At 35.1% G+C, this 16958-nt stretch overlaps 1 protein-coding gene across 1 annotated transcript; it reads left to right on the top strand.

The window, feature by feature from the left end:
• Nucleotides 1–39: 39 nt before the first annotated feature.
• Nucleotides 40–6891, top strand: CENPW (centromere protein W). The gene is made up of 3 exons (XM_027454582.2): nt 40–195; nt 4066–4179; nt 5825–6891. The coding sequence occupies exons 1-3, from the start codon at nt 106–108 to the stop codon at nt 5849–5851; spliced, it is 231 nt and encodes a 76-aa protein (XP_027310383.1). The 5' UTR covers nt 40–105; the 3' UTR covers nt 5852–6891.
• Nucleotides 6892–16958: the final 10067 nt, after the last annotated feature.

Genomic DNA, 16958 nt, shown 5'->3' with positions numbered 1-16958 from the left:
TGTTTTTTTTTGCCTGGCGGCGGGGCGGGCCGGGCCGTTGGGAAGTGCGTCACGGCGGGTGCGCGCCTGCGCTGGGGCGGCGGATTCGAACCGGGGCCGGGCGGGATGAGGCGCGGCGCGCCCCGCGGCACCCTGCGGGGCCTCCTCAAGAGCCACAAGCCCCAGCTGCGCCTGGCCGCCGGCGGGGACCTGCTGGTGAGGGCGGCCAGGGGGGCGCGGAAACACGGCTGAGGGGCTCGGAAGTGGCCCGGCGGCAGCAAGGGAGCCTGGCCTGCTGGGGGGGGGGGAGGCAGTATCTGCGCGTAAATTATTTATTTATTTTAAAGAATTTACTGTAATGTGGTGCTCAGGGCGGTGACGGGGGCATGCTGTATGTTTGTGTGGCTTGGAGGTTGGTACCCAGGTCTGCACAGCTCAATGAAGGTGGTAACTGCGTGACAGCGTTTGCGTTTGAATGCAAATGGTCCATGTTTTCTCTAATTTGTCTAATAAAAGGAAGGATCTCTTCTTCCGCTTCTGCTATCTGTGGGGTATTTTATGGATCTGGCTACTCTCTACTCGTGCTGAGACCCACTCAAAGCTTAATCATGCAGTAGGAGCTAATCAAACTCGTGCAGTCATTAATAATTTTTTATAGTTGTTAGTAACACTTGGTCTGTGTTTCCATGGTCATGTTAATTTGGCTTCAAGGAAGCATGGCTGTCTGAAAAGAGGTAAGTGGGACATCCCTCTAAGCCTTGGCCATCAGTCCCTATCTCTGCCTCATCCTGGCACTAGCATTTTGTGGGCTGCAAAGGCCATCAGCAAATTGAATTGATCAAAACTAACAAGCAATATCAATCTTGTCTGGCTTAAAATATGGTTATGCAAGTACTCATCCCAATACAAAGGATGAGATCAAAACAAATGTTAATAGTGTGGGGGAAGCTTAGAATACCTCTTCTGGTGATGTGAAATTAAATGGCCTTTAAATGTTAGGATGCTTGGTTTCTTTTTGTTTTACCTTTTTCTGAACAGGAATGTTCAGGGGTGCTAATTGTGCAAGATCTTCAACCAGGCATATAGCTAGCAGCTCTTTCATTCTCCATTTCTGTGAATAAATAAGCAAAACTCTATCTGCCTATCTGTGTTTATCTTTTTTTTTTTTTTTTTTTTTTTCTGGGGGAAAAAAAAAGTTCAGCTGATGTAGTTAAAGCAACAAGTTATGAGAGTTTTTTCCAGCCTTTCTCCAGCAAAGCTTTAGCTTCTCTCCTACACATTCCCTACAAATTTTGTAAGAGTGATTCATCTGCATACTTTGGAAATTTATATACTAGTTCTTTTAGCAAGACTAAACCATATACATTTTGAACAGGCTGTTTGTCTTCTGCAGGGAAATGAGAGAGTCAGCTATTTTTCATTTTCAGGGGTAGTTTCCTGAATGGTTAAGGCTTTCTTTGAATGCATTGTAGTACTAAGTCCAGCAAGGAGGTGGTGTACCTGCCTGTTTTGTGATATAATCTGGTTATTTACTTTTTTTCTTGGCTCTTCAGTAAGCAAATGTCATCTTCAATGATTGTTCGTAAGAAGTTTGAAAGATCAGTCATAAGAATACAAACATTTTTGTTAAATATTTGAATTGAATCTCTTCTTTCCCCTTTCAGGTTCTCTTCTTCAAGTCTCCTTCTGCGCTTTGAAGCTTTGCCAGAACCTATTTTCTAAGTGTTAACATCCTTCTCTATACACAGTGTAGCTTATAAATTTCCCAAGAAGCTGTTTTGTAGAAGGAATGTGACAATGTTTTTAAGTGAAGAGAAAGGACTAGTGCAGAGGTTTGTCCAATTTGCCTAGAAATCAATAATTTACCTTCTTGAAAATAGGTGAAGGACTTCAGTGATGAGGTTGAGATGTAAGAGCAGTGTGAACTGTGTTCTAGCTTGGAATTACAGAAGGAAAGCACTCGGCTGCTTTTTTATGCTAGAAGTGCAGGTTTGTTTTTATATTGCAGAACAGGCTTGAAGTATGAATGAGCACTTCTGTTTTTGTTATGGGCATAGAATCTAATGAGTAGACATAGATATCTAATTGAAGGCAAGTTATTTATCTAATAAATTGTTAATGTGGCAGCAAAGCAAAATGAGGGAGATTGCCACTATCATTCAGTAGTTCTGCCCAACAGATGTGTGGAAGTTGGTCAGCAAGCAGTGTTACGTTTTTTCTTTTATTCTTAAAAGTTTCCAACCTTTCTGTTATGGAAAATAAGTATACTGTTGTGTAAGATTTTTTTTTTTGTAAGTAGTTCAAAACTATTGAAGTCATATGCTAAGGGACAATAACCTGATCCGTAGTGAAGCAATAGCTTTAAACAGTTGTGGCAACACATAAGTACTTGTCAGTAGCTGTCACATGGATGGTATTCCACTATTACACCTTTCATTATCCTTTCTCTATTTCCTTAAATGGAAGCTATATAAATATCGAATAATCTGAAATATTTATTAACGTGCTCTGTTGTAGAATGCTCTGACTTTACTAATCTGTTTCTTTTAAGTTGATAGGAGTTTGGGGAACACAGAGTAATTCCCTTTGAAAGTAGGGAAACATAGGTGCAATGAGTCTAAGAAGATGCATTTTTTTAAAGGCAGTTTTAAAATTTGCAATTTTGTATTTAGGTGCCTCAGCAAGAGGACATGAAACTAGTTTTTGGCAAGTTTTTGTTCCCCATAGCTCTCCTCCTCCAGGTTGTTCCCAGAAATCTAACCTTTATGTTTGTAAGTCTAATAATGAGAAGTATAGTGTTTAACACTATCTCAGTGTCACTACAGATTTTCTTCAGAGATAACTTCCTCATGCAGAATTTAATAGGTTAAAACTTGTTTTGATATCTTGCTAAGTAAACCTGCAGTAGCATCTGCGTTTTGTGTAGTAGGTGCTTCCAAATACAATAATATAGTTGTATGTATTGCACAGTGACATTCCTTTAGTTCAGCAGTTTTAAAATGAATTGAATTTTGTCATATGAACGTTAAAATGCCTGCAGATTGCTTCTGCTGTAAGCGCCCTGCCAAGCTGTTTCCCATAAATTCTAAATTGTAACTTTCCTTGTTAGCTGATCTACAGTCTAGAAAGATATGATGGCAAAACAAATATATCACCTAATTCATATAAATAAAATCTTCATGTTTCAATAATATTCTTGAGCTCTTGATTGAAGAAGTATTTAATATGCTTCACATAGCAAAGTTAATATTGTTTGAAGGCTTAATTTACAAAATGTGCAGTTTCCAATGTTCAGGTTGAACTATTCAAATACTTGACATAATGGCTGTATAACGCTAGGGATTTGCACTGTAGATTTGTTACTACACGGGGGTGTTTTTGATGGCAGTTTTTGGTACGAGTTGTAACAGTTTTTTGGCTGCTGAAATTCTTGCCACTCCTGTATTGAACATAGCAGGATCTTGTATTGAACCAACATATTGACCTACCAGCTCTTTTCATGTAGGAAGGTTAAGTAAGTGATGAGCTGGGAAAAAAAGAAAGGAAGCTCCTGACAGTGGGGAGTTACTTGTGCCGGAGAAATTAATGTCAATGCTCCTTTGCCCTAGAAAAGGGCAGGAGTCCTTGAACTTGTCTATGGCCCATTTGGTGATAAGGCAGGGATGAATTTGCTGTTCTTTAACAGTCTGACTGTTTCAGTCACTGAAAGCTGATTGTATCTGCTAGTAAGCAAGATGTTTTCTCATTCTCTGCTTGATACTTTTGTTTAGCAGGCTTTTTTTTTTCTTTTGTAATAAAATATAATGTAAATCAAATTTTTTATTTCTGTAAGATGTCTGTATGATCACTTCTACAGCACTCTTACAATTTAAATAATCTTAAGTATTTACAAGAGTCTTGCAGTACGGAATGTCATGGGCATCTATTAGGATTTGACCCAAATGATACTCTGTCTTCCTAGGAACACCCTTCATGATTTTGGAAGCAGTCTAATATAGGAATCCTCTGTCTCAAATAATGAATCTCTAACAAAACAGTGCATGAGCAGTCTGAATTCTCCCTGATTTTATTTTTCTTCTTTTAAAGGTACATTTGAACTTCTTAATGTTTCTCCATCGGCTTGCAGAAGAAGCCAGGACAAATGCTTTTGAGAACAAAAGTAAAACAATCAAACCTGAGCATACTATAGCTGCAGCAAAGGTAATAAAGCATTTGTAGTATTTTTCTCTTCTGTTCAATGCAAAATGTATTATGAGAGTATATACAAAAGTTTCCTGTCGTAGTATGTTTTCATACTAGTTAGTAACTAGATAGTTAATGTTTTCACTTACAATCTAAAACTTGTAAAAATGGTACCAAGGCATCAAATTAATTTTATTTGCCCTGTTAAATATAGTTCTATTTTTACTTGGCTATTCCATGTTTAAATTCATAGTTCAATACATGGGTTTGTCTATGCAGAGGTGTACCAACACACATATGTGGGCTGAAAACTGTGGCTGTGACTAGCATGGCACTGACAATGAGTTAAGTACTCTGTGTTATAGGACTGTGTGGTCCTATAGCTCCCTGCTGCTTTGGTGAGCATGTCTGACTTGAATGGGTAGTAGGAGTTTACATTTGCCTATGAACACCTGTGACTAGCAAAACTAAAATTTGTTTTGCCATTCAGTGTCATGGCTTTGGGGTGGGTAAGAGGAGTCTGGACTCTGGCAGGCAGGGAATAGGAGTAAGTTCCAAAATTGGAGGATTCTTACTTCAGATGATATCCTATCAAGGAAGCAGGCTATCTTAACTGCAGTAACATAAAAGAAGCTTTATGGAGCAAGTGAGGAATAGTTCATATATTTGCGCCTTCAGTTCTTACCTTAGTCTGATAACAGTCATAAGCAGATTCTTGCAGCTCATTTCACTTGGTGGGATACGACAGCTTTACCTCTGTTTCATGAGGGAACTTGATCTCTCTAATGTGCAGGCTTATCTGTTCAACCACCCACTACTGTTGTGTGAATTGGAAGAGTAAAACGCAGTGGTATCTGATTTTTTGGTCCTGTGGCTTCTGTTTATCTTCAGTCTTTTCTTTTTTTCCTCTGGCAAAATGTTTAGTTTGATAGTTTCTATTACTATAGTAACAGAGATATATACAGGATGCGTAGGGTAGCCAAGTTAATGTTACAGTTGGAATCTCATGCATTTGTAATTTCTTTTTAACTGTAATCTTAACGTTATTTGAACATTTTTGTGTTCCATTTGTTTTTTCTTAAGATGAGAAGAAAGGAAAAACTGTCTTTATTTTAATAATGTTAACACTTAAATGGTCCCACTTGAGCTTTGAATTTCATTTTTCAACTTAATCTCCAAACCAAAAAATGTCCTTCCAAGGGTCTGGGCACTCTCGATATAGAAAGAAGCAAGGCATTGCAAACAAAAGCTGAGCATAGTAGCTGTGTAATTGCAAGTCTTAGTTATTTCTTTTTGTCTACGTCTAATGGAATAAGAGCTTCAAGGAGTCTGCTGAGGGCCTGAGAGAGCTATTGCCATTTCTTGACAGTCAATTTAAAAAAAAAAATAATTTTATATTACAAAGTTCTTGGTTATGAGCATTCTTTTAATGTTTTCTGGTACAGCATACTTCTGTATGCCTTTGCTTTATTCCTGTCCTTTTCCTTTGACTACTAGCGTTGGTCATTCTACTGTTGGAAACAGATTGTTTGGCACAATGAGTAGTTGGTCTGAGTACCTAGTGTTTTGGAAATTTGTAGTGCTGCCTGGATTGTAATACCTAATACAGTATATAAGCAGTGATAAATATACTTCTGTGTTTTTTGTTTTTTTTTTTTTGCAGGTTATTTTAAAGAGAAGCAGAGGCTAGAAAACAGCAATGGAATTTCAAAGCATGTTTCTCTGTGTTTTCTTACTGACTGTTGAGATCCTATGAGTCAGCTTTGAGCTTCTGGAAGTACTTCATTTTACTGATGTCTGTCTCCTGACTCTGAATATCTTGCTGCTTCTTTTTTTTCTTTTAAAAAAATAATAATTATTATATGCACACACAGTGTAATGCATTCACTCACTTCATGCATAATTTTAAAATGTCACCTATAAATGATAGTAAATTGTCATTTAAGACCTTTTTTGTAGCTTATTTCCTCCATAATAATGGAAGAATGCCTATACCATACTTACCATACTCACTCTTCAGGTACAGTGTGTAACTTTTAATCAGAAGTGTAAAACTTTGTAATGAGAGCAGTAATAAAAATGCAAGTTTCACTAAGTCCATTATAGGTTATGCAATTCACAGCAGATTCTACTAGCTAAACAAACTCTTGGCTTTCAAAATAACTGCTCTAGAAGCTAGTAAAGTACCTTGGCTTTGTTTTATTTATAAATGTCTTAATATTTTTAAATGACTGAATTGTAGGGTAATGCTTCTGGGTTCTGCAGGAAGAATACACTTTGTATTTAGAAATTGTGCTTTGAAATGTTAAACCTGGTCTATTTTTTTGATGTGCTACATGAGACAAGTTGGGCTCTGATACGGTTGCTGTGGACAGATGCATGTTGGGGGGGGGGTAAGGGAAGTATCAGGCAGAGCTAATGTTTTTGAAGTTAGACCCTGTACAAACAGTGAAGATAAATTGACATGAATGTTGAACTACCACCTTCCCAATTTTAAATGTCATCCTAACTTGTCAGAAGTCTGGAAGTGTGCATTATATAAAAATATATATTTTAATTAAAATCCATGTGCTATTCTTGATTTGATATTTTAAAGCAGTTTCTGAACACTTTGCTTAGTTAATCTTTTTATAAAGATAGTTGAATCTTGCTGTTTGAGCTGATAATACTGTTTTGTAGATAATATGCACAGTGAGCTATTCTCTAAATAAAGATTTTTTTGCAATGTTATGCATTGAGTAGTTTGTTTTACACATTACAGAATATATTCCACAAACTTAGCAAAAAAATGTATTTCATAATTTTTTTTGTAGTCTAAAGAATTTATAACAATGCCGGAACTTCAAATTTTGTATCACGTCTGTGCCCTTCTTAAAATCCTGTACAACCCAAGAAAAGTCCTTTTACGGTATGCAGAAAGGAAAGATGTGTATTCTGCGTTACTTAACTCATACGGCTTAGTTCAGTCTGCTTCTTATGAAGGTTGACGATTCCTTTTTCTGCCTTTTCTTCTCTTACTCCCCTGGAATCAACAAAGAAAGCTGAAAACATACATGTTATAGAGGATATTTTGATTTAATGATCTGAAGTACGTTCTCAGGAATGAGAGATCTGATTAAGTATTTATATTTTACTTTTTAATTACTCTCCGCAACTTAAGTTTTTGAAACACTAGATTTTCTTAGAGCTGTTTTCAGTTATTTTTTTCCCTGAAGTATTTTCTTACAACAGTCTTATATAACCACATACCTTTCCTCATTGGACAGATGTCTGAGTGCTGTCTTGCTTCTTTTGGAACTTGTTTGGATTTGACTTTAACTTCTTCTTTGATTTGCATAGGAGAAAGATCCACTCAGGCTTAGTCTAATGTTCTCATTCTTGAGTAATAGATGGATGATAAGCTGCAACCGGGGAAGGGAGACAAGGCCTAAAACTAGCCATCCATATGTGTTTTCTTTAAATATTTAAGTGTTGTTTTTTTTTTTTTTTGTTTGTTTGTTTTTCTTCTTCTTTTTTTTTGATCTCTGTTCATGGCTACAATTCTTTTTGTTGTGGGAGAGGGATGCTTTTCTACAAGCCCTGAGAAATTTGGGTCAAAACTAGATTGGTAGTACTCTGAAGCAGTCAGGTATTCAGTAGACGTATACCTCAGCAGGTATTCATGTTTATCTCTTAAATTCTCACTGAAAATTAAGGCGGTTGACGTATATTTCTGACTGCTTAATCAGACGACTATTATGTCTTCCTAGTAAGTTCTTCAATGTTCCCTATAAGTCTAATTGTATTTGTATTTGGCAGCATTTCTCTACACCTTCATGTGTATCCCTCATTTTAGAATAAAATCTCCTTACAGCAGTGTTTGAATACCCCCAGACGCTTCCAATTACTATAACCTTGGGGGATATAGTTAAGTAATATATCTTTTGGGTCAGCGAATCTCAGGTGGCTAATTACAAAGCATTAAAACATAGTTTTAGAAAGTGTCTTTTTCAACTGGATTTGTGGTAGAAGGTCTAATGACATTGGGCTCTGCATGTACTTGTTTGAGTTCCTGTGAGGTTTCTCTGCCATTGGGAGGAAAAAGTGAAGAGCTATGTTGATATATTATTAGGATTTCTTCTACTCAATAGTTTTCAGGAGTGATGAAATTTCCTTGAGAAATTCAGTGTTTGAGACTTTACTATTTGAATTTTCTGTGATTTCAAAGGTAGGATTCAAGGTATTTTGGGAAGGAGAAAAATAACAGATACTCACACCATTACTATGACAGCTGACAGAGGGAAAAGATAAAATGAAGCAAGGGAAGAATGTGGCAGAGGTTCTGGTGGCTTGCGTGTTTTATTTCATGTTACAAACCAGCTAAAGTAGCCCCCTTAGCCGGTGGGCTTATTCACAAGTGAATGAGGCAGTACCATAACATGTAAGTCACCTGATTATAAAGAATATAAAAGTGTGAGTATCATGAATGGTATATCAGCAAAGGTTAGATCTGTAGAGAGATCATAAAATCATTAAGGTTGGAAAAGACCTCAGAGGTCATCTGGTCCAACCATCCCCCTACCACCAATGTCACCCACTAAACCATGCCCCTAAGCGCCACTTCCAACACTTCCTTAAACATCCCCAGGGACGGTGACTCCAACTCCACCACCTCCCTGGGGAACCCGTTCCAAAGCCTGACTGCTTTTTCTGAGAGGAAATGCCTCTTGATTTCTAATCTCAACATCCCTGGTGCAACTTGAGGCCATTCTCTTTTGTCCTATTGCTAGTTACCTGCAAAAAGAGGCCAACCCCCAGCTTCCTTTCAGATAGCTGTGGAGAGCAGTAAGGTCTCCCCTGAGCAACCTCTTCTCCAGGCTAAGATCTAGCTGTTTGACTCAATGGAACCAACGGCAATATATGAGCCTCTATACTTTTGTGGATGAGGGACCAAATAATCACCTTGCCATTTGAACACAAACTTATGTTGGAACATCGTCTGCTGTTTTGATTCAGGAAATCACAGGTGCTGGAGAGCACACATGCCTTGGACCATAATTACTGTTATAAACAGAGGAGTGCATGGTTGCTAATATTAAGTTGCAAAATACAAATAGTAAGTATTCTCTGGCTATAAAAATAAAATAAAGGGTGCATAAACCCAAGACAGTAATGTGTACTGTAATAGGAAAATTCATTTTCTAGCCATAAGGTGGGGATAGAGCAAAAATTGTCTTTTTCTTCCTTGCAGTAACATCCCATTAAGATAAAGTGTTTATCCTTACTAAAAACTTATTTATGATGCTTCCTGATATTTTTTTAAATACTACCAATCCTGCACTGCTGACACATGCAGGGCAATTAAAGTTAAATAAATAAATAATTCTTTTACTTCTGAAAAGGGTGATTTGTACTCAGAGGGTAAAATATATGTAAGGCTTTAATGGATCTTGAAGATTATTCTCAAAGCTCAATGTTGCAGCATTAGATCATTTTCTGACTCAGTTACAGGTCTATAGTTATTTGTACAGCAGCTTCATTTTAGAAGCTGGCATGTTTTATAGGCAGTTTAATACAGGAAGTATTTAAGGACATTATACATATAGCAACCTTAAATTTAAACATATAGCTAGTATTGGTTAAGTTGCTGATTCAGTTAACCTTCTATTAGCCTTTCATCACCTTGGAACAACTAATGATAGGCCATCATAACTACTAAATACATAGTTTTTTGAGGTGACATGATTATAAGTATATATTTAGAAGGTGTGACTGGTATTTCACATAAAAATGCTGATTACAGTAAAACAAAACCCCTTTTTCCACAGCTGTAAACTTTATGCCAAGTTTAAGTTCTTCACACTGTCTCAGACTTTCAGACCGAGTAGTTTTAGATCTAGGGTGAAAAGATCCTGCTAGCATTTTTGTTGCACTAAATAAAAAATTGTAACTTTGAGGAAGACACTGAGGAGCCTTTTCACCTGACAGCTCTCAATTCTGCGTATTTGGTCAGTTGGAATTCATTCATTTGCTATTTGGTTAACAATGGTGAGGATACAACGTTTTCTTTGCAGTCCACACAGGTTTTGGTACAAAATATTCTGCTGTGGACTGGGATATTAATGTTATCCTGAGCAAACAGCTGAAAGACCTGTTCAGATCATTTGATATCTGTAAGATCAGTTTTCTTACTGAGAGGGTCTTTCCTGCAGGAATAGTTTCAGTGGATGGAAAATAGGCAGAGTGTAGAAGTATACAGGTAAGGCCACCAAGACATTCTGAAAATTACATCTGGTTTACAAAGCAAATGTAGACAACAGCCTTACTACAAGGTAAGTGCTGTTGTGATTGCAGTGGTTAGAGTAAACCAGGGGCACTTCCTACAGGAATGGCTTGCTCTTAGCCTCCTAGCACTGCACAGGTCAAGCTCTTTCAACTTCTGCAGGAACAGACTCATATTTTGTTTCATGTGTGCAGAAGGCACAGAAAGATACATATTTTGGCAATTGAACAGATCCTGAATAAAAAATCATAAAGGGGAAACACTTCCAAATAAATGTAATAAGGAATACAGCTGGATTAGCCACATTTAACTCCTTACATCAGGTTTAAATTGGTCTAACTGTATTTGTACTAATCTTTAAAGTTGACAGCCTAATGTGTATTTTTAATCTGTTTAACTTCATCAGGTAAGTACACACAGATTAGGTTATATAACTGAAATCAGTTATAATGAGATTTGAGCAAGTTTTATAAATAAACCAGCTCAAGGAAAACATTTACAGAACATGTAAACCAGTTTTTAAAATTTTATTGCATAAGCTAAGCAGAAACATTACTACAAGGAAGCCTTTAGTCCCAGCTGTTTGAGGGTACTCAGGATAAAAGCTGAAGTTTACATACTGATGATGGATTATTTAAACACACCTATGTTCTTTATTCCTTTTTTACTCTTTAGAGAAAATTGTGTGTACAATGTTGTTTCCAAGATCTATGAACTGTTTAAATTTTATTAGTTTCTGAAGGTTGGATAGCAACTAAAAATTAAAGACCCTAATTTAAAAAAAAGAGAGGGGAGCAGTTAGGGAAAAAGGAAAGGTGGCAGATGGCATAGTAAACAATTGCCTGTCCAACATTAACTGCACTTTCTATCTTCCAGTATTTGTTTTTTCCTAGTTTATTTTTTCAGGTTGAAGCTTACTTGTGGGTTACCATGTTCTCCAAATTTAAAGGGTTTGGGTTTGGGGAAGGGTGCCAGTGTTCTGCGTGTAGTCTAAGTAACAGTGCTCTTCTAAAACTTTTTCCAATAAAGTTAATGCTATGTCTGTTCAACCTTAACTTCAGCTTAACTAAGTTTTTCTGGGATATGGGTTATCTTCCTAAATTGTCATTGGAGTTCCACATGGTAATTAATTTTGACAATACTTTTCCTGTTGCCTTTTTATGACGGTTTTTCCACAAAATCATTTGAATAAACATTGAAAATTCAAATCAGAAGTGGACAAAAGAAATTCATCTTGCGTGCTTTAAGATCTTTAACATAAACTCTTCCATAATGAATAAAATTTTGAAAAATATATGACAGTACATCAAAATTAACTTAAATGATTTTCAGAAATTCACCTTGATTTTCTTTATTGTTTTCCTTTTCTTGATAAGAATGGAGAACATAATGATGTGTTATATTAGGGCAGCTACAGCATTTAAAAATGCCAAGTTAATAAAATAGCTATCAATTTTATTTGAAGGTACATTCCCATTATTTATAGGAATTTGGGCAAAAATGCATTTCCCATTTAAGTGTTTGAATACTATTGATGAGCAATAGGTTGTTCATCTATAAATGTTTTAAGTAGATTAGTGTATATATAAATGTCTGCAGATATTCAGAATGAGAATCCCTATTCACCACTGCTCATGTTTTTTTTTTTTAGAAGAAAGAAAGGTAAAGTTACCAAAGATGGTTAACTTGATGAATAGTCTTGTACTAACTGTAGTTAGTACAAGAATCCTTCAGCAGTCTGTTGGCTTTGAAATGTATACTGAGTTCAAGAGAATTTAAGGAAAGAGCTTTAAAAGAGCCATAAACAGCCAGGTGAAGCTTTCTTTTCCTCTCTTTGACTGAAGTTTATAAAATGAGAAAGAGAGATGGAACAGTTGGCTAGGAATGGACCTTGGTGCCTTTCCACATAATTCTACAGTAGGTCTAACCTGGATAATTTATTATTATTATTATTATTATTATTATTATTATTATTATTATTATTATTATTATTATTAAACTTATTACTTACTTGTAGCTTTTCTGTGTTTCTATTGACATTAGTATATTTTATTTTGTTTACTTTACTTTTCCTAAATTTCAAGTAAAATCCAAATACAAAATGTTCCCCAAAAACATAAGTGTTCAGGGAGGAACCAAACACAGGAACCAGTAGCCCTAACACCAGCTTTCTGTGTCCTGTTGACTTTAATACTTATATACGTATGGGGCATAGACACAAACATTTTTAGGTTGTGGATATAGGAGCAAGTGTTTAATGGCATTTTGTTGACTGCAACTTTTGAAGTTTAGTTTCAACAAAGCAAGGAATAGTGTATTGGCTTAAGAAAGCATTACTTGTACTGTAATTTTGTACCTACAAACACAATGAAATTGATTGTTATAATTTTCACAACAATACCTTATGTAGTATTTTTCTTATTTGCTAAACCGCTATCTGGCAATGCAGTTATAACCAAGAGTTGGAAGAATAGGTAATATTAAAAACACAGGATGAATGAAAGCACAGCAGTTTTCCTTTGGCATATTATTTTTATGAACCTAGCGTCTTTTGTAAAGTTTTCCTGGAAATAGAAAGAAAACACCTTTCCAAATAATCTTTATTTGGGTAGAAAGGATGCTTAATTACAATGAACTTCTCCAAAACAAACATCCGTGTGTTGACCTGAATTGTGCCTTGGATATTTCTGCTAACATGTTTTTTCCTACTTCTTGTTTGCCCACTTCCACTCGCAAGGGAGGAGGTTGGGATAAGCTAGATACTTCATTATTCTAAAGAAAACTCTTCTAATGGCTTTTGTGTGTGTGTGTGTGTGTGTATGTATGTGTGTGTGAAGTTCCCAATGAAGCAGAAGGCCACATATATTTAAAATGATGTCTTAGAAATTTGGTGATTTACCAATAATATATTTTATCTTGCTACCTATATTTTAAAATATTTGCTGTTCTGCTCTCTGAAGACCTTTTCTGAACATACTGGAATATATACAATTTTTAAGAAATTTGGATTTATTTTTTTTAATTTAGAAACCATAGATCCTATATATTGTAAAAAGCTCCTTGTGAAACTTAGACCACTTGGAGCTGTTTTATTCTCTGAATAATCCATCAATTTAATATATCAAAGTTTTCTTTTAGTGGAGAATAGAGGTGATTTATATTAGATCTTTTATTTATTTATTTATTTATTTATAACTATAGGTATATTTATATTATTTAAATAGATAAATTATTTTTTTCTAAGTATTTGATACCTTCTTCCTTCGTTCAAGCATGAAAATCCAATTACTACTCATGTCCCAGAAAAGTCTTCCAGTTTGCATAACATGCCCGTATTATTTTATTTTTGAAGACTAAGCAGAATTTCAATCCAGTATGTTCTACTACTCTCTCACAAACCCCTAACTTAAATATTAAAAAGAGAAGAGGGGAAGGAAGGCAAGAAGTAAAAAGTGGAGGGGAAAGAAGGGGATGCCTGAGGACACAATTTAAAAGACCTTGTGTGCTGGTTGTTTTTAATGCAGATTTTTAATTTTCCCCCTTGCAGCATTGCAGAGGAACGTAAGCAATGCTGGAATGTAAGCAATAGTACCAATGGGTGACATGCTTTACTAGTGTAAATAATGAAGCAAATTCTCCATGTTAGCATACTTAGTGTTTTGGGAAACAACTGACAAGGTGAACCTTTGTTAGCAATGCTGTTGATTTTTCTTAGAAGCTGGGAAAAGTTTTGTTTCTCTCAAAAAATTTCTTTCCCCTTGTTAGCAAAAAAAAAGAAAGAAGTATCAGCTCTAACATAGACATGAGCCAAGACTATTTTTTTTTCTTTACTGAGTTAATTATTGATTGAAAAACATTTCATTTCTTGTTCTTTATCTTTTTCTCTGATGAATATGTGTTGAGTTTTTTGAGAAAAACTTAAAAATTAGAAGCTGAATGTTTAAAGCTATACAACAATTGGAATTGTAGAAATTTTAACAATATCAGTTTGTTAAAAAATGACTTGAAATTATCATGAAAACAGGCAGAATACTCTAAACACTAAAGGGACACATTTGAAATACAAAGTTTTTTCAAGTTTTTTTCTTGCAAAGTCCATGTAAAATTACAATATTGTTAAAAAGCTTATGTATAATATTTTTAGAGCTTAGTAAGTTAAATTCCTGTCTGCGTCCCTCTTGAAAAGAAATGCGGGCTATGTTTGAGACATAATTTGTGTAACAAAATATCTTTATTTCTGAGTTAATTTAATTTTTACATGCCTCTGTTACACAGGAAGTATACTTTTAATAAAAGTCATGTGTTTAAAGCAGTAATTTTTGCATTCAACATAAATTATTTTTATGTTCTAGCTGTTTGATGTGAACTCTACTTTTTCTGCGAGTAAATTTCTTAGTAGTTATACTGTGGATCTCATCTTACTATATCAGTACCAATGTGTTACCAATCACTGTATTGGAAATAAAACTTTACAGGTTAATATCAAATTTTGAGTAAAACTATAACTGTACTTTTAATTAGAAGATATACTTGCAGTCCTTTTTCACCTAGGTTTCTTGAACTATTCCCCCCCTAAATAAATAAATAAGTAACGGTCTGTTCTTGTAATTTCTGATTTAAACAGGGTCTAGCACCAGATGAAACGCTTTGCTAACCTTTAACAATGTCAGAACATGAAATAGAGGAGGAGGATATCCTATGGTGTATAGTACATTTAGGCGATTACCTCATCAGCATGAAAGGTCCATAACTAATCTACACCAGAGACATGAACTGTTAGAGGAGAACATTCTTGAGGATGTAAAGCAATGAATTAAAACATTTTCTATGAGAGCTGTTCAGAATATAAGTGGGTCAGCAGGCATGTGAATATTTCTGAATTCCTGTATCAAATTTATTGTCTGTTTCCAGAGTTTTTAATTCTTTTTCCCCTCCCCACTAATAACTTCAATGTAAGACTGGGCTTATAAGTTGCAATCAACTTGTGCTTCAGAAATTTGTAATTAAAGATTAAATTGGGGTGGAAGGTGATTCTCATATTTTCATCATGCAAGAAGCAAGATTCTCCCTACCTTGTTAATTGTGGAAATCCAATAACAGAAGCATCGCAGGAGGTTAGTGATTAAGTGGAAAGCAAATTTTTTTAAATTTTTTTTTTCTCTCCCAAAATTCCTAAATCTTTTTGAAAATGTACACTACTTTGTGTGTTTTTGCTCTAGTTTTACTCAAGCATGTATGAAGCCCATAGAGAAATTAATTCTGAAGATTCACATCCCAGTACCAGGCAAATAAAATATAGTTCTACCCATCCATTGCACACAATCATGTAACTGCTGCTATGATAGACTTCTGTAGCTCTCAGCACTTGTATTACCTTAATACTTGTTTTTCTACATATGATTTAAAAAACAACAACAACAAAAACAGTTGCTTGCTGATAGATTTGAAACATTGACTGAAAGCTGTAAATACATTTTTCCAGACATAATGAAATAATGGAAATGAGTCAACCTGAAGTTTTATTAACCCTTTTTAAATCTTGCAAATAAGTTGTTTTTAAATGCTAGGGTTTGAAAACCCTGTTCCAATTTTGTGTGTGAGCCCTTGTTTGAATGTATTCCTTATTATTAAGAAAAGGAAAAAAATCCAACACCAAATCCATGGAGAATTGCCAAAAACAGCTTAAATAATACTTATTAGGTCATAGAAATCTATTATTCAAACATGTGCTAGAATTATTGGCTCATATACATTGTAATATATCCCTTGAGTAGAAGAGCATGACAACAGAACATCGTAAGCAACTAAAAATCATTCTATGCTGTTTTATTATTTTTCAGATTCAGGTGTCTTTTTTTTGTTTCTCTAATAAGAAATTGCACTTTGTTGCACTTGCCTATGAGACTATCTGGCATGTTGATCGATCACATTTTCTAGTATCTCTGAAATATTATTAGACATCCATTTTACTTGTGTTTCTGTTAAACAGCAAATGTATGTTATTTAAATATTTTCTTTCAGCCTGCAGTAGTGTAAAACTTTTTTTGAGCAGATAATTCATAAAAAATTCCTTATTTACCACAAATTGTTGATGAATAATTCAGCTTCTTCAAGTTTGCCGTTCAGAATTGTTTGTTTAATATTCTTTGTGAGTCTTGTTTTTGAGCTGATTGATGGGCTGTCCTCGCTGATTGCCATTTGAAATGTTACAGTCTGTAATCAGCCAGTTAGCTTGCATGCTATGTTTCTTTGTACTGATTGAGCATATATAATAATTCTTAGCTGGAAGCTTGTAGAAGATAGATGTAAACATGCTTCTCAGTAAACACTTTCTAAAGTGTGCTTAAATTACTTATATCCATATTCCTGATGATAGACTTTTTTTTATTATTATTTTTATTAACTTGGGAAAACGAAGCTGAAATACACATTTTTTAAAGATCTCAGTGAATATTTGTAGTTGATCAGTACTAGTTGCAGAAATATGTAAGAGAAACAAATAATTCATCCTTGGTGAAATTCAATTTTTTTTTTT

This window comes from Anas platyrhynchos, chromosome 3 (genome assembly GCF_047663525.1).
Source record: "Anas platyrhynchos isolate ZD024472 breed Pekin duck chromosome 3, IASCAAS_PekinDuck_T2T, whole genome shotgun sequence".
NCBI lineage: Eukaryota > Metazoa > Chordata > Aves > Anseriformes > Anatidae > Anas > Anas platyrhynchos.
Note: the sequence above shows the minus strand (reverse complement) of the source record. Positions and strands in the feature narration are given on the sequence as shown.